The sequence below is a fragment of the Ptychodera flava genome, chromosome 6 (assembly GCF_041260155.1).
Source record: "Ptychodera flava strain L36383 chromosome 6, AS_Pfla_20210202, whole genome shotgun sequence".
Classification (NCBI taxonomy): Eukaryota; Metazoa; Hemichordata; class Enteropneusta; family Ptychoderidae; genus Ptychodera; species Ptychodera flava.
The window spans coordinates 667,163-692,488 of NC_091933.1; the positions used below are offsets into that span (position 1 = coordinate 667,163).

Here is a 25,326-nt window from a genome sequence, read left to right on the forward strand (position 1 = left end):
TGTGTCATATCTCATTTATTATGTCGATTTACAATTTACTGTTGATCTTAGGTTTATGTTCTTATCAAAAAAGCTCGATGCCGTGAGTTTTTCCATCAATGTAAAAAATGTGAAGACTCGACTTATTGCATCCGGAACTGTTGCCATAGTCACATAAACACACCGACATAATCAGCTGACGTGAGATCTTTCTACGAAGCCTAAGAATGGGTCAGTTAAGATGTTAAAAATATTCCATTCATTACAAAGATAGAAATTGGTCATCTTCCTGTAAGATTTCGCACATTTTAGAATAAAAGTCATCAAAGTTTGTTCCCCATCACATAATCCATTAGTTATTACACTTGTCAGTCCATAGCAATGAGAAGATAGCTTTCAAAAGCGTTAAAACAGCCTTGGTAAAAATTTACTATGATCTTTTGGCTTTCCCTGACTGTGATAAAGAAAGCTTTCTCGCGGTTTAAGATTTTTCAATGGTATTATTACTCTTGATGCAAGTGTCTTCCTTCGTTGACGGTATTATTACGTTGAACTTAACAAGATCAACCCAAGTTTGAGCTGTGTCTTCTTGTTATATCTGCAATACTGTGAGGTAATTGTCCATAGGAAATTTTCACATAAAACCATAGGCGTAATACCTAATACTTACGTAATACCGTCAACGAAGGAGGGCAAAACATACTCACCAAAGGACGATCATTTCCATTTCGCTAACTTCTAATCTTTTATTCTTTGTCATGGCGATTGCTCCCAGCATCTGTTTGTAAAGTTGCAGAGAAAGTGTAACACTATATCATACAACTTACTTTAACGTCAAAGAACCTGGATTAAAATGAGCCTGGTTTTTTACATTCACTCCATCAGCTACTAATCATATTACGTATAGTTTATGTATACTTTCAATTTGATAAAACCTGATAACAAGGGCTGGCCGTGAGTGCTCGCTGTTTTATTATTATCAAACAAAATCAGATCAATCTACTTTATCACATTCGGATTCCGAAATGTAATTCTCAGTAAAAACCGAAATCAGCTTTCAACAGAAATTTACTTTATTACATAAATTTGAAATCACATAATGATTTTTTATGGAGAAGTTTCTTGTTTTCATTTTTATTTTATCTCAAAATAACCTCGTAATTGTCAAAAATACTTGAATAATTAAATCCTTACATTTGCTTCTATTACAACCAAAACAGGTCGTTATTTTTCTTTTTGCAAGGCATGTCCATTTTAATATTTTACAGGGAAATACACACGAATGGAATTTATGTCCATTTTAATATTTTACAGGGAAATACACACGAATGGAATTTATGTCCATTTTAATATTTTACAGGGAAATACACACGAATGGAATTTATGTCCATTTTAATATTTTACAGGGAAATACACACGAATGGAATTTATGTCCCTTAACTTCCCTATTTGAAATGAATCCCCAATTTATTTCTGACAGTGCGAAAAACGTAATAAAGGGTGTAACTTCACCCTTTTCATTATTATAATGAAAAGAGTGAAGTTAAACACTTAAGTTTTTTTTGTTTTTTGGTTTTGTTTTTTTGGTTTTCTTTGTTTGTTTTCTTTTAAATGGTCGAAAGACGATGAGGATTCGTTTCAAAGTGGATTATAAATGGTTTACTATTTACTTTTTGGTTTCGATTGAATGTGCGCCAATTATTAAAATTAAGTTGTCATTTGTTTTTGTTTTTTTTTCTGTTGTTTGTAGGGTTAAATATTTTGATTTTTTTAAAATCCAGTATTTTTCAGGGTGAGAGGCTTATTTTTTCAATAAATTAAAAAATGAAAAAATGAAATGTCTTATGAAAATAAATTTTAACCTATTTTATCCATTTGAAATATTATTTTCTGTACGGAAAGGTTTGTTAACATTTACATGACTGTCCGGTAAAACTACACAACAAACCGGTTTATTCAAAATTTTGTCCGATAAATGAAAAATTGAAAATATTCGTTTATTACACTGATATGAAAATAAAAATTTTGAAGCATACTAATTTTAATTTTCAATAAATAGGTTAAACGCTGGATATGGGCAATATTCCAAGCTCAGTCACACTTGTTTATGAAAGATTTCCAGGAGCATATGCAGGAGAAAATATTTTCTTTCTGTAAATGAAAAGGGGAAAAATCAAAAAATGAAATTGAACTTTGGTACTTCAATTATAGCAATCTTGAGATATTTTCTTGTACTGATAGCATGGATTTATGTAAATGAAGACAGGATAAGTACAGCCATAGATAACGTACATTGTTCTGGTACTAATAGCATGGACTTATGTAAATGAAGACAGGATAAGTACAGCCATAGATAACCTACATTGTTCTGGTACTAATAGCATGGACTTATGTAAATGAAGACAGGATAAGTACAGCCATAGATAACCTACATTGTTCTGGTACTGACAGCATGGATTTATGTAAATGAAGACAGGATAAGTACAGCCATAGATAACCTACATTATTAAGTTTGTTAAATCAACAAGTCACTCTCAGTCTCTGGTTGTACATTGACTCCTTTTATTTCTAAAGCCGACGTTTCGAACCCACACGGGGGTTCTTCTTCAGGGCACTAAACAAATGAAAGAAAACATATTCAAAGCGTAAATACAAAGATGTTTTAGAAATAAAAGGAGTCAATGTACAACCAGAGACTGAGAGTGACTTGTTGATTTAACAAACTCGATTATGACCTATTCAAGTCCAAGTCTCCAGACCCGCTGGTGTTGCTATACCCTGGTTGGACTGATACTGGTATTCCAAGCAAACTCACTTACATTATTATACATCTACCATCGAGAACAATAGAATTCAGCGTGCGCTAAAAAAGCCGTACGGAACGCCCGTTCCGTAACACGTACGGTTTCAAGGCGCCCCATTCCCTGCAGCTGTATCTGCGCGTCCACTGTAGAACGGTTTCAAGGACGAGTGCCAGAACAAGTCTCGCGCGCGCTCTGTACGTACGTATGTGTGCACACACTCCAAAACTTGCAGAAGCGCGTCCGAAGTAGCTCCACACTGGCGCGATAAAATCGGATGAAAAATTGTTGACATTGCACGAAAACGGTCACTACTCCGACATTTTGATGCCCCGATCAGGAATGTAAAATGTATAATAATAAGGTTATTACGAAAATACCGCAAAGGATGCACGAGGACATTGGCGCCGCGCATCGCCCTCCGCGAAGGGACTGGTCAGTTTCTTCGGCCTGGGGGGAGGGGATTTTGAATGAGCTGTATTTTGAATGAGCTGTGAATGTATTTCACACTTTCTATGCTCTTTAACCAGATGTCCTGAACTGTTGTACAGAAATGGATGTCAATCATTAATATCAAAGAGGAAAAAGCAGTGAATCAAAAACTTTGATGGGTGTTAAGACTTGCCAACCATCCAATAAATCTCCTGAGGAGCAATAGAGAGCTTTTTTAGCCAAATCTGATGTGTACAGTGTCTGAGAGGACCTTTTCTTGTAACATTGAAACCATAAAAGCACAGCTAATAATGACAAAAACTGCTCTTTTTTAACTGTTATTTTGTTCATAAAAAAGCATCTTTCTACAGAAAACCTGTGACACAAAGGAAAATAATTGCATCAATGAGAGGGAAAGATATCTTGTCATTTTTCTATCTCTAAAATAAGTCACTGTATCAAATAGGCCTATATATTGTGAAATATTTGTGCATGTTGCTTTCTCATACTGAATTCTCATAGAGAGAACAGAAAAGTATCAGGAATTTGTCATCCTTTTCATATGAAATGCAGATTTCATAATGGTACACTTTCACTTAGCAAACATCAAGATATCTCTGATTTATTAAAGTATGGCGCCCGAAGGGCGCGCCGAAAAAATATGAAACATCCTGATATCTCTGATATATATGCCTTGTATATTAAAGTCATGCACCTGAAGGGCATGCTAAAAATGTCTGATATATTAAAGTAATGAGCTTGAAGAGCACGCTGAAAAATATTGAACATACAGATATCTCTGATGTATGTATGCTTGATTGTTAAAGTTGGGCGTGCTGAAAAATATGACTGATTATTAAAGTTACGCGCCCAAAGGGTGAAATTTGTGGCTGACACTAGCATTTTAGGCAATGATGAGCCTGTGTCAAAATTCAAAAACACACTGAACCCCCCCCCCCCCTATTGGGCATTTCAAAAACATGGTGACCCCCCTATCACCAAAGTCAAAAACAGGGTGACCCCCCCCCCATGAATCCACCGCCCCCCTCCCCCAGGATGAAGAAACTGACCAGTCCCTAACCTCATACTATTCTGTCAGCGTCAGATCAGCTACAATGCAGTGTATCGGCAATTAATAGCAATATAATAATGTACCTCACATTTGACGTCCGTGGTTTCAATTTTACAACCGTGCGTGTTACGGAACATAAACCATGTCTGTGATAACCCACACAAAACTCAAAAGGTTCAAGCTATATTTGATACAATATTTTCCAATTTGTTTATCAGTTGTTTGCCCAGCGGGATGGACACCTCATCTACAGACATGCTATTATGTCAGTGACGTAGATGGTCTAGTGCTGAATTTCACAGATTCAATGACCTTCTGTCATGAAAGTGACGGACACCTTGTATCGATAAATACTGAAGAAGAGCACCACATGTTAGCTGCCTTGCTTGCCATCGGAGAGTCCTATTGGATTGGATTATGCAATCGTAGGGTATGTTGACCTAGTCTTTAGTTTGTACCAATTATGGGGTCAAAATATCGCCATTCTGCGTTACATAAATACTCCTTCTACAATGAGAAGACGTTTCAAATCACGTATGATAACGTTATTTTTGTCATTCTTTACCGTTATCTCATATATATAGAACATTATATTACCATGTCCTGCCCGTCGCATTTTGATTGGTCGAGCTGAACCACGTGACTGACCACAAATACACAGTAATGGTCTGTTTACATGCCCGTGAATATGAATAATAAGATTAACAACTCAAAGTATCGTAATTTTACAGCTCAAACGTTAATCATAATCAATCACAAAATAAAATGGAGCACTTGTAAGTCAAGTTGAGATACTTTTTTCTGAAAACATCTCCGGATTTGCCAATTTTTTACAGCGCGCGTGACAGTGCGTCGCGTATTTCTCAGTTTCTGGGGCCCAGTTGTCGTTCGCTCCTGAAATTTTCGGAAATTTTGACGGTTTTCTTGGGTTCGCTGATAATATAATGGAAATAACAGACTCCGCTCTGACCATTAACGTTTATTTGTGGGCGCGGGCTCGAGGAAAGCCAAATTAATTTTTGGCTTTCCTCTCGCCCTTGCCCACAAATCGCCCTTTATTTCTATAGTGTCCACAGCAATTGTTTAAAGCCAAGCAATTTCCATGCCAAGTGATTTGGCAATATTGACGACTGCCCCCTAAGGTCCTATCTGTTGATAAGGCACCTGGTGACAATATTGCCAAGGATGTCGGTGTAGTTGAATAGGTTTTGAGATACATTTTGCCGTAAAAGAATTATTCAAATCTGTTCATATTTGTGTTCATTTTCTTAAAAGACTTGACACTTTGTAAAGTCTGAGAACTTTTATTAACGTTGAGCAAAACTGAACACTTCTATGAAGAAATAGGAATAAAAACTTTAAATTTCTCTTTAAAATAAGACGCTACAGGCTAAGTTATTTTGGTTTGAGAAAATGAGCTATATTATCACTCCCTGTAATGGTTCATTGCTGAAGTTCCTTTCAATGCATTTTCTTGAGGAAAGTAATAACGCATGGATTTTCAAATTGTCTGTTTTGCATAAATTAGCAGTTAACTGAAAAGGTCGTCTTAAATGAGACCATGCCAATATATCGAAGTTAATTAGCTTAAAGTCACCGATTACAAAATCGCATTGTCTTTTGTAAAGACCTCGCTTGTTCCTGCATATGTGGTCAAATGGTTGTTAAACTGATTTAAACTTCTTTGGATAAGGCAATACTGACTTAATAATTTTAACCTGAATCGTCTTCCAGGCTTCTTAGTTAAAGATCAAAATGTCATACTATGAAGTTGATAGATATCTAGTTTGGGAGAATATGATCTCTTGTTCAGACTATCAAAGGTGTTAGGTGCCCTTTGGGTGAAAGTTGCAATAATACAACACTACCCATAAAAACATATAAAATGCAAATAAAAGAAAAGTTGATGAACGTAAGTTTGCTGAGTAAACCAACATTACTATAATATCCTATTCTTCCAAATTAGTTCCAATTGTGTTACATCTAGATTTGCCGACTCACGACATGTAAATTCTTTCATGCAAAATATTCGTCGAAAGTCTGTGATCATGAAGGCAAAGCATAAAGCTTATGAATTCCTGTGGCAAAGTGGAGACCAATATAAGCATTGAGTAATAGAATATTTCACTTTGGCCAAGGAATATTTAGATCATAGTTTTGCAATGTTAGACCAGTAAATCGAACAGAGCGTTCCGGATAGTTACCACCTTAAGTAAAACTATCGGCTACGACATGATAATTTGAATCTACCGTAGTATTAAACTAGACATATTTTGCGACATAAAATAACTGTCGTTGAAATTTTTCTTGCTGTGGACTCTGCATTTAGCATTGTTTTTTTCTCATTAATTGGCAGGGACTTAATTTACAGTGGACAGACGGAAGTTTCTTTTCATCGAAATCTTCATGGTTACCACCAATTACACTGTCAGAAGAAGGGCCACATTGTGTTCAAATATCAACAACAGGCAGCGTTTTGACACCTAGCAACGGGACAGACTGTTCTGAAAAGATTTCATTTATATGTGAGAGAGGGCAGAGTGAGTAAACATGGACACAAAGGAAGATCAGTTACGAAAACCCGATTTCACGACATCATCTGGAAACCCTATTTCCATATCAGTTCTCCATTTTGAACATCATCATTTCCCGGTTATGCGGATAAGCCATGTAGTTTAGTTGTTAAAGCAGTCATCTCAACACAAAAAACGTTGGAATTGGGATCCCTTGATAAGTTTTCTCCCGGCAAGGGACTGGTCATTTTCTCCAGCCGGGGGAGGAGTGGATATTTTTGCTACAATCATAAAGTAGCTGATCCCTTTTCCAACTTTCGAAAACAGGTGACCCAAAAGGACTATGGTAAAATAAAAAGGTGAAAATATATATATATATTATTTCACCTTTTTGTTAAAGTCGAAAACTCTAACTCAATGATGGAATTCGTGGCTGGTACGATGTATTTTAAGCAAGTATGAGCCTGTGTTCTGATTTAGCATTTCAAAAAAATGGTGACCCATCACCAAAGTCAAGGGTGACCCCCTTCGGCTGAAGAAACTGACCAGTCCCTAAAGTGACATCGTCAACCTAAACAAAACGCGTCCCTGTCCATCGGTAGAACATGTACTTACGACAAGAAGTTTAGTCCGTTGGTATTTACGATACAACATTACAAGAGGGACATTAATCTCAAATCAAATAATTCTCTCGTTCATGCAGACGATCTAGCAATTGGGCCAAGTTGGCGTAGGAATGCAGGAAACGATTGTCAGTGTATCGACGATACGACAGAGTCTGACTGTCCATGCTGTGACGATGATGTGTGTCAATGTATCTCCCCGTCACATCAAGAGGCATGCCTTAAATCCATTCAAGATAGTAAATGTCTTCATTCCAGTAAGTATATTTTGTTCTGCTCCTTAAATATTGTGTTTTCTCAATATTACGTTCATTAATGTTTTAAAGTGACGTACCAGATGATCACTTACAGATTTTGTTATAAGTTAAAAAAAACGCCGTCAGTGATTTGAATGTATGTTTTATAGTCATTTAGTATGAACTGTACGACACGTTTAATCAATTTTGACTTAATACCACAGTCTATATCTAGAATTTCCATCCACCCATTAAGGATTTCTTAATGATTTTCGCTATACACATTCAGCTAGACGTAGTGTCCTCCGCTCACAATTACGAATAATTGAAAGATTGTGTACCTATATAAGTATTCTAATCAACTATGGTAATGTTTCTTTTAACGATGCGTTACTCTAATTTGATAAACAGACAACAGCCATATAGTTGACGTTATAAACGGGGACAGAGTTATCTGCGGGCCGATACTTTCAAGGTTAGATCATCCAAGATGTATACATCCTTCAGTGTTCTGTAACGTACTCTTGTCATCCAGCCTATACAATGCTCAGCATGCTCATACCAAGCTTGCATATACCCAGGCAAATTCAACTGATGATACGTCTATGGGGAGAATTGGAAATCACATAAGATGTGTGTAGTTTTGCTTTAAGGAGGAATGGAGTATTAGTTATACAATCAAGTACAGGCCAATCGCGAGTACGCGAGTCACTCTCTATTGCAGTCTCCTGTACGACTTTGAAGTGTTCTCGCTAGGAAATTGCATTATGCATATTATAGAATGATAAAAAGCATCTCTCTCTCTCTCTCTCTCTCTCTCTCTCTCTCTCTCTCTCTCTCTCTCTCTCTCTCTCTTAGCACACAAGATGCAAAACACCAGTGTTTCTACCAGAACTGGACACCAACATCTGTTTTATGGGCTGGTAAGACGAGACAATATGTATGTATGTATGTATGTATGTATGTATGTATGTATGTATGTATGTATGTATGTGTGTGTGTGTGTGTGTGTGTGTGTGTATGTATGTATGTATGTATGTTTGTATGTATGTATGTATGTATGTATGTATGTCTAGGTAGGTACGTACATACATACGTATGTAGTATTTATCTATGTATGTATGCATGTATGGAAGTATGTATGCATGGATGGATGGGTGGATGGATGGATGGATGGATGGACGGGTGGGTGTAGGGGTAGGTGGGGGTGTGTGGGTCGATGGAGGGGTGGATTAGATAGGTATGTACTACATATGGATGCGATGGATAGAGGGAGGTAGGGATCGTGGGGCGTGCAAAAGTTACTTTTATTACATGACTCGTATATCGAACGTCGCGCGCTCCATAGGATTCAATGGTAACTCACCGATGACGTCGCGGGCCGCATAGTCATCACTGGACTGAAAGTGAACCGGAACTATTTTCTTCTTGAAAACTTTTGGATGTAAAAGTCTTGAAATTTCATGTTTGCACAAAAAATCCGGTTTGGAAAATTTCGCATAAAAATATTGACAAACCGCATAACAGTAGTTTGAAAATATCAATGCGCCATTCGATGATGAAAATCGTTCTATTTTTAACCGTTTTCGTCTTAAATGAAAATAAAGCATTTGACTATAATTTGCCAATAAACGTAAATATTTTGGTGCAAACTGAGTAGTAAGAGAGGCATGTAATAGAAATATTATAGCCCAAACAAGGGACTATGTACCCTCGGGGCAGAGACCATTTGCCCTCCTTACGTCGGGCAAATAGTCACCTACCCTCGGGCACATAGTCCCATGTTTGGGCTATAGGCCTAATATATATTGTACTTATTTGATGGTGTATGTCTGTTGGTTTATTTGTAAACAAACAAGGGCTGCAATATTTGTAGGTGGACAAATTCTTCAGATGCATGCTTTAGCGAACATGCATAAAATGATTGGATGATGTTAACTTTTTCTTACCATATCAATTTTCTCACACCGCAGATATTGGAACCGATGTGGCTGATGTCATCACACTTGGTGATGAGCCAAACAGCGCCCTCTTTGTGTCAGATGACGGAAAGTCTTATCTTGAGACGGACCTTGTTAATTTCAATTACTATTCGGTTTCTCTGTCTCGTTGGTTCTGTAACGGATCTCCTGACAAAGTTTTTGAAAAATCATCTGATTTGGTACAAGTGAATGCGACAATATCATGTTAAATATGATGAAAGCTAGTAAGATAGTGTTTGCTTATATTGCCGGCTTATTCTTTTCGTTTCTGTCAAACTAAACACCCCATTCATACTCAAAAAGATTCATATCACCAACCCTTAGAAAATGATTAAAATTCCATGGACATCTACCCACGCTCCATTACTAGAACCATTTTTGATGACTTTGTCAAGATACTTTAATGTGTGTTTTTTTTACAATTATGTTCAGACAAGCACTAGTTTGCTTGTCATCTTAAAGGCCGATATAAAAGTACTTCGTGTCTCGAATATGAACGGCTTAAACTCTCTCAAACTTTCTTCAAGCAAACTTCAACTTCTCACTGTCAAAATCAAGAATAAAAATTAGAGATCACTGGGCTAATTTTGCTACTAGAGAAACAAATCACCCAATATTTATCGATATTTGAAATTCAAAATGGCCTGTGTTATCTCTGTGTGGGAGAAAAGAATTTCCGATTTTTATAAAACTAATTCGGAGAAAACTTTAATCACTCCGTAAGCTATAAATGAGCCCCAGAATTGTTACGAGAATATTTCCAAGATTTGAGAGTCATAAATTCTGTCCCCGAAGCGCAGTCTACTGTAAATTGAATTTTCAATGATTGCAATGGCTACCGTAGTACCGGTACATGCATGTAAACTTTATGCTGAGAAAAAAAACCGAGTGAAAAAGAACATTTATCCGTAATCTTTGGCTCCGATGTGTTCCTGTCAAGATCACTGTCACTGTCATTGCTTTGTTCAGTTTCGAAAAACAAATAAAATCTTTCTATTACTCTATTTCTGTGGCAAGTTTTCTTAATTTTTGAGAAGGAATCTCGAGAGATGGCAGCTGGTGTGCCGATGCAGCGGAAAACTTCATTTGAAATATAACCAAGATTTCTTCCTTTACAAGAACATGTAGTTGTTTTCAAAGGATATGCTATTATTTATTGAACGGTAAATAGCAACAAAAGGATGGCAAAGGCTCTCATACTAAAATCTGAAATTGCAAGAGATGACACTTGTAAACTGCGATTTTCTTAATAATACTGGAATAGTTTGGTGTAAATGCGTATTAACCTTGCCCTAGGCAATGGAATAAAACGTACCAGTAAAGTCTCGTGCCTATTGTTTGAACCATGCTGCTTATTTTTAATATTAGACATTTACCATGTAAGTCTCTGATAATTGTGCATTCACACAATATGTTTTCACATGGAAGAAGTGTACCGATAGTATGTTACCAGTACTGTTTTCGACAAAGCAGCTGTCCGCCGTTGGTTAACGAAGTCAGCTACTTGTTATAACCAACACAATAGAGAATATTTAAATATTCATAAGTTAGCATCTTGAGTTCACTGGAATGATAATAAACAGACACGTGGAAAGCGTCTATAACTACAAAATATTGTCACAAGATGGCCCATGATGAGTGGACCTTGCCGATGTATCGAATCGAGGTAGGTCCAAGCTTAGCCAATAGTTAGAAAAGCTGGAATATAGAGTATTATGGAACATGTGGAAAGGGCATCTTCTGGTCTGAGACCTCAATTACATTTGCAAAAAACTGAAACAATATGGTACATATTAGCTGCAATAATTGTTGCTTGGTTGGCCGTGGGGATTGGACTTCTGTCGTGCGGCTCGCGCCTTGGTTAGGGCAAGGTGCGAGCCGCACGACAGAAGCCCACGGCCAACCAAGGCTATAATTATTGCAGCTAGGCACATATCAGAATTAAAACAGAAAAAAATCATCTCACTGCGAGGTATTTGGCGATGTAGGGTTACTCACATAAAACTGCATGTGACAGGGTCTTCAACGATATAACCACCCAATTATAAACTGTACGAAACGAAGAGTGTACTTTGATTTGATTGAAAATTGAAGACTGATCGGCTGGTTCAGCGGGTACATGATTCATATATTGGCACATTGGCGACTTCGGCTCAACATGAACAAAGTTCAGAAACAAAGCATCGACAGCACACTGTATTGGCACTCAGCAGAGATAATTGTGCAAGAATGAAAGCAGTGTTGTGGACCATTGTACTGTCAACTACACTCTGACCAGAGTTTGAAACTGAAATTAATTCTTAAAGTTCGTGAGTTTGCAATCTTCAGCATTGTCCACGATCACTGGTGACAAAAACCGATTACATTTCCGTCAAGTTATTTTCTGAAAGATGGTCTCCCATGAAACTGGCATCCCAATAGCCGTGCAAACAGAATGAGCAATATCTCGGTTTTGCCTGTACGAAATATTCGAAGTACGACTGCACCCGACTTAGGTACACCTGCCAATGTTAATTACAGTACCCAATCATGCACTTTATATCGTGTCTGTGGTCCAACCAGCAATCAGAAATTGATTATCAGTGTTTTCGTGACTGAATGAATCACGTGTCCAGCCATATTTGTTTTCCGTTTTGCTTGTGAATCTTCATTATTTGTAATAAAGAGTTCCGCAACTTTTGTATTTCGTAAAGCATTATCGAGAGAGTCAATTTTTGGGAAATGTGGTGCAAAACGTCAAATTCCAAGTATAAATTTGAATTGGCCGCTACTTCCCGTCAACGACAACAAAACTGAAGTTATTCACTTCTCATCACGTTTAAAATCTGATGTGACAAAGCTAGACAGTCTGAGAATTGGTCAATGCGACAAAATCCCTTCAATTTCAGTCAGAAATCTTGGCATTACTTTAAGTCAGGACGGTAGCATGTCTGACCATATTAATATGTTGTGCAGAAATGGTTTCTTCTCTTTGCATAGAATAAGTAAGATTCGTAAACTTCTTGACAGATCTACAACTGAAAAACTAGTCCATGCATTTGTGACGTCTCACTTAGACTATTGTAACAGTCTTTTGTTTGGTATCCCTAGAGGACAACTTGCTCGACTACAGTCTTTACAGAATGCTGCGGCGAGGTTAGTTTCTCGTACGCGCAAATTCGATCATGTCACACCCGTTCTCAAAGATTTACATTGGTTACCTGTAGAGGCCCGCATCAGATTTAAAATTCTTTTGCTTACATTCAAAATTATCCGTGGAAATGCACCTATTTATCTGAGAGATTTATTAGATTTATATGTACCTGCCAGAGACCTGCGATCGAGTGACAAATTATGTTTAACCCAGCCCCGTGGCAACTTTAACAAGACATATGGACAGAAAGCGTTTTCAGTATGTTCACCCTTACTATGGAATGATTTGCCATTTGAAATTAAGACCGCCAGAAGTGTAGATAGTTTTAAGCGCAGTTTGAAAACCTTCCTTTTTACTCAGTTTTATTTGTAATTTTCTGTTTTAATTTTTTAGTGTGGTTGTATTCTTTTAAATTATTTTATACAGCTATGTACAATGTGCTGAAACGTATGTGTAGTGCATTTTAAACAATTTTTAATAATAATAATAATAATAACCTTTAAGTACTCGTACTTTAAGTATCACATTTCTCAGTACTTTCAGAGAGAAGGGTTATTATCCTATGATCAGTAGTGGCTGTGTGTCACATAGACTCAAGTGTCGCCCAGACAATAATCTATGTGTAACCTTGCAACAAGGCAACCCTATGATTCTGATTTCAGTCAGTAGTTTAACTAGGAGGGGATTCAAGCTAGCGAAGAAAATTTGTCTCTTCTTGTTTATTTCAACTGTGATCTATTAAATACTTATCCTGAAACTGCCGATTACTAAGTTGAAATGCAGTCAAATTGCGTCTCTGTGAATGATTTGGCAATACGCAATATCGGTCTGGTCTCAATGTTCCCTGGCATCTGCTTGTTTCATTTCGCAAATCATCCAACCTGGTGTAGGTTCGGAGGTCGCGGAGTACCCGAGCGCTCGCAAACTGCTGAATCTTCAGTCTATGTGTGGTCAAGTGATCAGGATTGTTAGAGGGACTGTGGTTGGGTAAGGAGAGAGACGACTGTTGGCAGCAAATATGTCTGTATAAGAAATATCACTGATTGAAAAGGGAGAAGAAAGCACGTTCATTCTAAAAAGTTGTTTTTACTTAAGACTATAAGGCCCTTTACGAAGTTTCAAAGACGATTGTAAAGAGTGATGTACGGTATATTTTACTCAACACAGCACAACACCGAACAGCACCTAACGTTATAAGTTACACTTCCCAGTTGGCGCAATGGTGAAGCACACAGAGGCAAGAAGTCCAAAGTCTCACGTTCACAGGAAAGTCAGAAAGTCCCACGTGGTCTGCAACTTCTAGTTCAATCCACATCCAAACTCAATGCCACGGTGCCGTGTCGTATTAGTAAAACTAAAGCATCCTATCTTAGAATTCCGACATTAAAATTCCATTAATCACAATTGCGAAAGAAGTTCAGAAAGTTGTCAACTAAGATGTAGTTATAGAACAATACTGGAAGATTTTTCAATGACATATAAATAACAGTGCTAAATATAAACTCCTTGTAAAAACAATTTGCTACAATCTTCTACTTGACCTTTCAGAGTCCTTCATTTCCTATGCTACTCATGGTAATCAATCGTTGAAATTCAATGTCAATGGTAAGAACTTAGCAAAGCTATGTATGTTGAATGTAAAATGAGTTAAATGGCCGAACACCTTATTAAACACGATTGGAACTAATTTTGGATAATTGGACATTGTTGTAATGTTGGTTTAATTCTTTTTTACAATTAATTTGTTTTTATGGGTAATATGTAATGTTGCAACTTTCAGCTATAGGGCACAAAACATTTTTGATAAATTTGAACAGTTGACAGACAATTATCCTAAATTAGTTCCAATAGTCTTATTAGAAGATAATGGAATATTTGTTCTCTTCCCCTCATCCCAATATTTTTTGGTACTTTAAAGTATAACCGTCATGTCAGAATGTTTACGACCTTAAAATTGATTACGATAATTAAACTCTGATAAGCATATATCCATAAATTAAACGAGGTTGACGAAGCCAAAAAAGCTTTCATACGAAAGATACTGGGGTGAAAATTTAAGTTGTCACCTGAGCCACAGTACAAATAACTTCTCTTTTTCTTATTTTGCTAAGATGATTTTATGAAACAAAATATGTTTATTTCATCGTAATTTAGATGAAGATGTCCCAAGGAGGCTATTCTTTCAATTTAAAAATGGACAAGTATAAGGTACTAAATTGGACGAATTACGATTGTCAACAAATAAAAAAGAAACTTCTCAATATCAACTAAGATAACAATTCTATATTAACTCCATGATTGATATTAAATCCATAACAGATATTACAGCTATAAGGTAGGTCACAATTGAGACCTTTTTATTACTACTTGACCATTATAATGTTTTTATTTAGTTTGCATATTTCTGGGACTTAAATGCCTTTGAAAAGAATCCAACTTTGGATCTAGTCAACCACCATATCTACACTAACCACAGACATCTTCCATAGTTTGGTACTTTTCTTGTCGGGTTTTCCTACACTGCATAATTTGCACCATACTGAAATCCAAAACAGATGAGACAGATCATTGATAGAAATTGACATTTGATGACAATAAGTCACAAAGACAAAGAGTACTCGTTGAGGTAGGTAGGTAGGTAGGTAAGTAGGTAGGTAGGTAAGTAGGTAGGAAGGAAGGTAGGTAGGTATAGGTAGGTAGGTAGGTAGGTAGGTAGGTAGGTAGGTAGGTAGGTAGGTAGGTAAGTAGGAAGGTAGGTAAGTAGGTAGGTAGGTAAGTAGGTAGGTAGGTAAGTAGGTAGGTAGGTAGGTAGGTAGGTAGGTAGGTAGGTAGGTAGGTAGGTAGGTAGGTGGTAGGTATTACATATCGAGTTAAGAGAGCAAGTTTTTGACATATTTTCAACATACTGAAATTTCACGACAATCTGATCCTTTGTCACCCTTCGTCAAATTGATACCTCTCTTACAAGAACATTGCGCATTCTGATAAAGATATAAAAGACATTCATTTTACATCAAGACAGTGGTTTAGCGTATTGATGACAAACACCGTACTGAAAAGATGAACTGAAGATCGATTGACAGATATACTGGTAGGCTGTAGATATTATGATAACTCACGCGACAAGGAATGCTGGTATGGTAAGGGTTGCTGCATACGTGATAAAAATCAGGCTTGAAGACTTCGTGACTGTTGCCGAGTAGATGCCGTTGAAGATAACTGGTGACAGGCAATGGCTGACACTCTGGATACATCCAAGGTATGCAAATACAATTCCTGAAATACACCGATTAATTTTAGCTAATCATTCAAACTCAATTAGTTTTAGCTTTTGATGTTCCTTCTATTATTTTTGTTTTGCTTGTAACATACAGTTTCTTTTTCTATTTACAAAATTCCGATGAACAGTCTACGAACACGGAACAGCCTGCAAACACTGTTGATAACTGAGCTTAGCCTGCATGGGAATGCATTTGGCATATTGTAAACAATACTTTGCACTACTTGTACTTTTAGGCCTAACAGAGTTATTTTCTGCACAAAAAACATGAAAATCTCCTCAAAAGTTACGACTCCCATCCCTTTCACGATAACTTATACTTGCGATGCAATTTATCCTCATAGTAAAGCATTTGTTTAATATATCCGTTTTCCCGTTTAGATTAAGAGCAAGAGCACGGGAGAGAGAGAGGGGGCCCCGCGACCTCTATCCCTGACGACATGTACGGTAACTTCTACACGTATAGAAAAAAACGAGTGCCAACTTTGAAAACTGAGAGTCTCTTCTATGTTCGTGTATCCCAACGAGCTCTCGTATGGCACTATCTCGATGGAGGACAATTCTGAACTGTATAGTGTGCCAAGAATGGTTTTTAAAAGTTACAACTTTTCTGAACGGTTTCGATTTTGTAATACTGAAAGTTTCTTGCGTCACGGTGATGGCGCCTCGTCTATCATCTGTTATAAAAAAGGCATTCATCGTACATAGTAACGAAATACATTATCTAGTGTTCCTGTGAAGCATTCAATGGGCAGCCTATCATTTTCAATGATCTGAAAGTACCATTTTGTTACACTGTCACGGCCGACAAAACACCATCGCAAAGTGATATCGAGAGTCAAAATCAATCCAACCAAAGAGAAAACAGAGACATGAATGACTTCCTGAGTCAATGGAATTGCATGAAAAAATTGACGACAATGGCTTCACGATTCTGCAAAAAGTTAAGCCAGACATTTTTGAAAAAGACATCGATGACCCAATGGAAAACTATGGGTCTTGATTTTCACTTGAAAGTCTAAAAAGAAGATTCTCTCTCCTTCAGCTCACTAAAAATTCATTAATCTCTGCCGAAGTGACCAACCGAATAAGACCGAAACTGGTCGGAGATGGACGAGACTGGGAAAGCAAAGACAACGACCAACTATAGTGAATTATTGAGCTGTCAAAACCGTGACAATGTCTTCAAAATCAAGGAACAAGATATTTATCAATGAGAACTTAACTTCGAAGATGGCAAACGAACATCGTACAGCTACATGTCGAAATTGCTCATGCGGAAACAGTTTGGTTAGACGTTGTAATAGGAAAACAGAGTTTTCTTATTGGCTCAATTTATAGAACACCTAGTTTGAATGTAAGTGTATTTATTAGTAGCTTGGAAAATTCATTTGCTCCATACTAAGAGGTATGATGGCATTCTCTTAATCGGTGATGTTAATATTTGTGTTGGCATTAACTCAGATCTCAAGCTCAAAACCTTTTCAAAACTCTAGCTTGTTATCGTTCTACGGAGAGCAAATGATTCAGACTGACATATTTTCAAAATGTAAGAACTCACATCTACTCAGCGATTTAAATAAACACCAAGATCACGGACGAATTTTGACAAGGTAGTACCAATGACCCCTATTCAAAGAGATGACAGATCAACAGTTTTCTTGAACTTTGAACTTTGAACGAAAGTGGATAATGTGCGGGATTGTTTATGAAGCAGGATCTTTTGAGATAACTGCATTCTACATTTTGTCCTCAATGCAATTTTATAGCTTGTGAGATTCTAATTCATATGTACCATGGATATTTTTGACCGATGTTGACCGATGAATGAAAACCTAGGCAATGACCGTTTAATAAACTAAACTCTTAAGTCTGGGTGAATTTATGAGGACTCCTATTCAAGGTATTTAAGTTTATTAATTATGATTTTGACACGCATCAATCGCTTAGGACATCCTTGTGCACCACATCCTTATTTATTGAAGACAAATATGAACATACGAAATATTGAAATCTTTCTCAAGAAATAGTGGCAGACAAAATGGTGCTAGGCAAAGGAAATTGGATTCGTGAAATTAGAACTGTTGCGTCTTGGCTCACCTTGTTTGCCCGGTTCAAAAAGCTTGGAAATTCGTGCTTTTATGGCGGGAAGTGGTACAGTCAAGATAAATCCAATCACAGGAGCTGTAAAAGAAATATACAAAGATTTAATTTGATGTCAACGTCTTTACAAGTGGTGCGATCGATCGATCGAGAGATCGATCGATAGATAGATAGATAGATAGATAGATAGATAGATAGATAGATAGATAGATAGATAGATAGATGCTTATTATAGAGACACGGTTTCATACAATGAGAAAAATAAGATAAATCTGTCTCACACCATTCGATCCCTTGTCTCCGATCGATTATCCAAGCAACGTTGCAAACGCACGTGGTTTTACTTATTGATTACGAGTACCGTCACGATTATCAACAACACAAGACTTTTGAAAGATTCAATCGTGTATGATACAGTCTCCGCCAACTTTGGGTTGCATTTGACGGAGACTCATTCCCGATTGAATCTTTCAGTCCAAAGACTTGCCTGTTCCATTACCATTTCAGCCACAGGTGCTTGCAGCGTTGCTTGGATAGTCAAAGATAGAAGGCCTGGGATCGAAGTGTGAGGCCGAAGGCCGAACTATTCATTACACTACCACCGAGGTTCGGCCTTCGGCCTAATACACAGTCACCTGTGGTCTATTCTGCTCTGCGTCTATGCGCCCCATAGACGCACGTGTGTACATATGCCTCTTCTTCTCAGGCATATGTACACACGTCTATGGGGCGCATAGACGCAGAGCGGAATAGACCACAGGTGACTGTGCCTAATACTTCGATCCCGGGCTTTCGATCGACTATCCCAGCAACGCTGCAAGCACCTGTGATTTCAGCCATGCACGCGAATGGGCAGGCCGTCAACAACAGAAAACGAAAGTTGACCAGCCTAAGATTAAAGACGAAAGTTGACCAGCCTAAGATTAGGGGTGGGCCATTAGAATTCCTGGGGATCAAACAATTTTTGGGGAAACACATTCGAAAAGGTTGCCTTTGGAAAAAAATCCAGGCAAGAATGACAGGACAAGTGATAAAGATTGCAAGCGTAAATATGTGAAGTAAAACATATTGCACATCAGACAGTTATTTTTTACCATTATTTTTAAGTTTCTGCTTGTTCCGCCGTACAAAACAGTTTTTTTTATGAACTTTATTTTGGTGAAATTCTTGTTCAATATTAGTCCATTATGATACCTACAATCGGCAGCATTAATATTTCCTGACCGCTTTTCAGTATCACAGTAGTTTCGAGTTCTCCTGAAACGTAACCTATTTTTTTAATTAATCCGTCCCTCGACTCTCGCGCCCTCTCCGTCGAGTTGCTTGTGAACGTGGGGTAACAAAAGCCAATGCCTTCCCGTACTGCATGCTGAACTGTCGAGTCTATGGAGGTAAATTTCTACAAATAAATCAAAAACTCACCAAAGAGAACCATTATATCATTTACAGCAAACGCTATTACTAAGAAACTTGATCCGTAGGATAAGAATCCAACTTGAGCCGTAGCAAGGTCGCCCAGGTATCGGGTTAAAACTTTACCAGCAACAAACAACCCTGTATCGTAAAAAGGCAAAACGGACACTGCTTATAATCATCATGTTACTCATATTTGTATATGACGTCAGTTTTTGCACCGCTGTCAACTTCTTCGGCTGTACACATACATGTACTGGTACATATACATGTACTGGTACAATAACATGATTGCCATTCCACTCCGCTGTCAGTATTGACTTACAATAACCAACAAACGACAAAGAAGGTTCCAGGCGACATTTTTAGAAAAAAAACCCCAAAAAAGTGAAATAAGTAGTGAAAGGAACTCAGAGATCTGTTGAATGGAAATACGAAATTTACATTGCATGGGTGCGTCGGCGTATGGCAAGGTAAAATAATGTTACTGTTGATAACTTACTTTTTATCCGGACCAGAATTCATTTGTCAACAGTAACATTTAAAAAACAAAATGTATGGTGTTGGCAAGGTAAATAATTTGTATTCAAGTAAAATTTAAGGAGAAGAATTAGAAATATAATATTTGATTTCTAGAATGCAGTAAATATTAAAAACATTATCAAAAATTCCTGCTGTTTTTCCTTTACCCACTTGTCCTGGAGTGTATGCATTCATACAAGATATTATTTTTATCTCTGATACCGACAATATATAATGATGACGTAACTGCACTAACTACAAAAACAACACCAAATTGCTTTCGTTCCGTTCTCAGATATCGTGATATAAAACACGATTGGAACGAATTTCGGATAATTGGATGGTGAAGTAATGTCGATTTAATCTACAAATGTTATCTCATCTGCTTTTCTTTTTAAATTACACACTTATTTTTATGAGTAATTTGCGATATTGCAACATTCAGCTATGTGGCACCTAACACTTTTGAGAAATTTGCAAAATATGAAAATCCAATTATCCCAAATTAGTTCCAATCGTGTTATAAATAAAATTGTACTCTGAATTGAAAACTCGTTTTACCGGAGTTCCATCGATAAAGTTACTTTTGACTTTTTACATACAGTGTGGACCATATTTTGCATTCTTTTATGCAGGAAATAAAGAAAGTGATCTGTAATCAAGGAAAAAAGCTTTCAATATTCAATCACTATGAACTGTTTCCATATTAGCACTACACGGTAAGCGTTTGAATGCTAGGCCTTGTTCTTTTTTGTCACGTCTTCACAACTACGGAAACGCCCGCTACATTCAGCAAAATTTTGTTTGATTTTCTTTAAGCTTACTGATCAAAAATTGTGATTTAACTGGTCTTGGCATAATTTGTATGCGTTTCCTTGTTTTTAGTTTTCAGAAGTACAACTTTCACTTTCGTCTCACTTTTGCACGACAATACTCGTTCATCGCCCACAAGGAAAAGAGAACAGCACAAAGTACTTGTAAAGTTTAAGCGTTATTAGCTGAAGGGTCCAGGTTACGGTTGGGGGGGGGGGGTCAGTATTTGAATAGGACCTTACTAATACGTTTAGTTCACTCTTTGTTCAAAGCGATAATGAACGAATAAAATTTCAAGTTAAGGTTGCACAGGGAAATTTTACGTAATATGAGCGAAAACGTCGATTTTTGAGAATTTGAGAAGTGAATCATGTTCAACGCACTCAACAATTGACCTTCCATGTAAAGATACGGCGACCCGCAGAGGTGGCGACTGCTCTGCCAGACATGTACCTATGACGTCATAGGAATTTTGAGAGATGCCAAATTTAGAAAAAAATCTCTGGCACTTAGGCACAAGATATTCCTTCATGTTGAATCGAGTGGTAGCTCAGGAAATCATTGTTTTGAAGTAGCAATATCACTTTTTTATTTAAGTCATATTAGTAAAGACCTCCAGTCAAACGTCAAAACCAACAACATAGTCGATAGTCTATGCCAATTTTTGTATGATTATCAAGTTGACGTCAAGAATACGATAGACACCGGGGACCGGCATTCGCGCAAAACAATAAAAACTGACCGAGTTCATATGTTGTAGCAATAATGGTAGCAGGTAGATAAGGAACCTAAATGAACGAAATGTTTTGCAACCTCACATATTTTCATGTACGCACTCTTGGAATGTTGCCAGCAATTGTATGCAGACTAAGCAAAGCATAGATAGTAGAGCCCCCTCAACAATTCGATATCGCCTTTTTGAGGGGGTGACTTATCGTTGTCTGAATAATGTGAAATCCCATCGCCCCCGTATTTAGCTCAACTAATACATCAATACAATGTTATTGTGCTTATCCAGTCTTCTCGTAATCGTTTACGATGTACCGTGAGTGTGATACTGTTATCATGGTATATGATGGTATTTGCGTCCATTCTGAACTCGCAAAAGGCACTTTGGTGCAAAACAATTGAAGATAACATTACGAAGAGTATACCACAGTCACTCGTGAGCTATTCGGCTCTGGAACTATTCGCCCCATAGACGTGTGCACATAAGCGAGAAAAAACCCACGTCTAACACGTCTATGGGACGAATAGTCCCAGAGCTGAATAGCTCACGAGTGACTGTGAGTATACACATGCGTTTTGGTACGGTTAGCGATAAAATATAAATAAATGCCATAGTTAATTTAAACTTTAACAAATGAACACCTACCGATTGCATTCATGGCATCATAAATGGCTTGGTAGTAACCTATATAGACCGACGTAAAACATAAAGGCGGACCGAGGAGAGAAAGGATGATGATACCAGGTGCTGAACCGATAATTAAGAAAAAAACAAAAAGGCAGATAGAGAAAACTGAAAGCTGAAAACGGGTGCCTTGTGAACTTCCGGTGAACAAGGAAACGATGTCGACAAACTGCTGGCGCATTTTCCATTTTGAAATTACACTCTTGTCAACTGGGACTGTTTCTTCAACCCAAAATATGATGTATAGCACTGTTAATATCATTAAGGAATAAGCTAACCATGTCGGCGGTAGATAACCATGAGACCGAATCCAATAACCTGTTGTTATTTGGGCAAGGCTTCCACCTATAAAACCACACACTTCTAGGAGAATCAAGCGGAATGCCCTCTGCTCTTCAGTTGTTATGTCTGCAATGTAAGCGTAACTCATTGCAGTCGCTGTGAATCCCTGTCCCGTTATTCCGCGTATGAATTCTGCGATAAATAAAAATGAAAGGGGCAGTTCCAAATATATATTGATAAGTATACAGAACAGGTATAGTGTTAAACCAGTCACCGGAATGAGCACACATATCTTTCTGCCTCCTCCTCGTTCGCTGTATGATCCCAAGAAAGATGCAGAAATCAACGTCAGAACGGCAGACAGGACCTCGAAGTACAGAATCCAGGTGGATGCTTCAGCCTGTAGCTGCTCAAAGAGTATGTAATTTGGGTCCGATCGATTTACAGTTTCGCAGCTGTTGTTAGTATCACCACTGTGACCAGAATCAACCCCAGATATGCCGTGCATCACGCCAACAGATTGCTTTATGTATTGCAACCTGAGAGGAAACAAGATGGAAAAGGAGAATTTAAGGGTGAACAAAACAGGTTCCACGGTGACGACTTCTCTCAAACGTGCCATGATGATGCTGCGTTAGAAGCACATACATTCAGTTGCAATCACTTTGGAAGATTCTATTTCTGAACAACGTCTGTGAAAATCTATGTTCTCATATTCTAGGCCTAATCTGTAGACGCGTGGGCACGAAGGCCCCTATAAAACCGTATAAACAGTTCACGAACACGACTTGAGTGGGTGTGTTTGCGTGACTTTTATCAGTCTGTAATTTTTTGTCCAGAAAACAAAACCTAAACTTTAGGGAGCCTTTAGTAATTACAGGGGCGTGGGCCGGAGGAATTCTGAAAAACCTGTTCTGTAAAATGTGACCTGCCCCTTGTCCTACTGTCTGAAATATGGTGAGACATTTTGCACCGCGATATGTATAAATACATGTCGATTTTGTTTTCCAGTGGGATTATGTAATGACTTACAGATAGCAAAAGATTATAATAAATCGATACTATTTTCTTATGTATAAGATCAAAATTACTGTTCTATACTGAAAGAGTGATTTCCATGTTGTGTAAACTCTACCTGACCATCTGATACTTGAAACATATCTCTGATGTCATTGCTATTTTCAGCATCACTGACACTTTTGTTTGTACTGGTATTACTACACTGTGCGTCACTCCCACTGATGCAGTCACTCTCGTTATCACTACTGTTCAGTACACTGAGAATATCATCATCGTCATTGTCGTCGTTATCGTCGTCTAGGCTTTCACAAGTATTGCCGGAAGGTCCATCATCATCATCATCATCATCATCATCATCTAAACTCACTAGTATTGCCGGAAGGTTGTATCATCATCACCATCATCATCATCATCTAAACTTTCACTAGTATTGCCGGAAGGTTGTATCATCATCATCATCATCATCATCATCATCATCATCTAAACTTCCACTAGTATTGCCAGAAGGTCGTATCATCATCATCATCATCATCATCATCATCATCATCATCATCATCTAAACTTTCACTAGTATTGTCAGAAGGTCGTATCATCATTACCACCACCATCATCATCATCTTCATCGTCTAAACTTTCACGAGTATTGCCGGAAGGTCCATCAATATTGTCACCATGGGCATCTTACAGTATGAAGCTATAGGCCTACATAGTCTCCGCTTAATTGGCATTGGGAATTTATCAGGGGAAGAAACTAAAATGAAGTCATTATCAAGCACATGGAAAAAAGAAATGAGGGTACCAAAGACCTGTCTGTGACTGATACCCATACTTGATTTTACAGTGAACAAATGGACACTAGTATGAATGGCACAGGGTTATGTCCTTTTAAAATTGAAGTTTGGCAGAATTAGGTATGTCATGTAGTGGCTAAAAAATCAGAATGCCAGATATGAACCAATCCTGTCCCTGTGTTCTATTGATACTGCTAAATGCCTTCCTTAGGGATCCGTCGTTATTTACGGCCTGGGGGTCGGAGGAATCTGAGGGGGTCACTCAAAATATTTGAAAGCTACAAGGGGGTTGTTCGAAATGTGGTGAGAAAGAAGGGGGCTACTCAGTTTTTGTGCAAAATGAATTGAAACACTTCTCAGAATGCATCATGTCACACATTAATCTCTCAAAATTTCCAATGCGAGAGGGGGATACCCCTCTTGAGCGCTCCACTTGCGGCGTTCAAACAGTTTTACCTTGTAAAAATACAAATTGAAAACACCTCTCAGATTGCACAGGACAGCACCGTTGCTCACATCAATTTCTCAAAATTTTCCATGCAAGAGAGGGGACAACCCCCTCTGACACTTCCCCCTCAGCCTCTTGCGTGTTCTCCCCTGACTTTCAAATTCTAACCTGTCAGTAGACTTAGTTCAAGTCTGTGATTTGTGAATGTTTAGTTGGGTGAACGCGATGATTTGTGTTCTGTTTTCATGTGAAATGCGTGATTGAGTGAGGTGAATGCGATGAGTGAGGTGCTGTACAGTGGAGTTTCTCCCAGAATCACAGTGAATCCAGCAGAAACCAACTCACTTCTGCGCAGGCTCAAAGGTAACGCGTTCAATCGCTGGGAAATTAAACCCTGGCCTGCCAAATCCAAATAGGTTTGTACGAAATAGGAGAGAAACAAGAACTATTACCGATGACTTTTTTCAAA

The 25,326-nt window shown here is 37.8% G+C and overlaps 2 protein-coding genes across 3 annotated transcripts in view; one reads left to right on the top strand and one right to left on the bottom strand.

Moving 5' to 3' along the window:
• Positions 1-10,641, top strand: part of LOC139136011 (uncharacterized) — a 28,642-nt gene extending 18,001 nt beyond the window's left edge. Inside the window, exons 10-15 of the mRNA XM_070703831.1 lie at positions 4,503-4,714; positions 6,641-6,824; positions 7,501-7,677; positions 8,068-8,131; positions 8,515-8,579; positions 9,630-10,641. Coding sequence (XP_070559932.1) covers positions 4,503-4,714; positions 6,641-6,824; positions 7,501-7,677; positions 8,068-8,131; positions 8,515-8,579; positions 9,630-9,847 — 920 coding nt within the window. The 3' untranslated portion in view covers positions 9,848-10,641. The remainder of the gene's footprint in view (positions 1-4,502; positions 4,715-6,640; positions 6,825-7,500; positions 7,678-8,067; positions 8,132-8,514; positions 8,580-9,629) is intronic.
• A 2,484-nt stretch (positions 10,642-13,125) lies between these two features.
• Positions 13,126-23,333, bottom strand: LOC139134533 (proton-coupled folate transporter-like). Of its 2 annotated transcripts, XM_070701405.1 has the most exons (6): positions 22,595-22,731; positions 22,278-22,379; positions 19,577-19,708; positions 18,152-18,235; positions 15,891-16,047; positions 13,126-15,310 (listed from the first exon to the last, which is right to left on the bottom strand). In XM_070701405.1, exons 1-6 carry the CDS (start codon positions 22,614-22,616, stop codon positions 15,238-15,240), a joined length of 570 nt encoding a protein of 189 aa, XP_070557506.1. In that variant the 5' UTR covers positions 22,617-22,731; the 3' UTR covers positions 13,126-15,237. The 2 variants fall into 2 exon arrangements, with proteins under 2 accessions (XP_070557506.1, XP_070557507.1); XM_070701406.1 differs by having other exon boundaries at positions 22,278-23,333.
• Between the last annotated feature and the right edge of the window lie 1,993 nt (positions 23,334-25,326).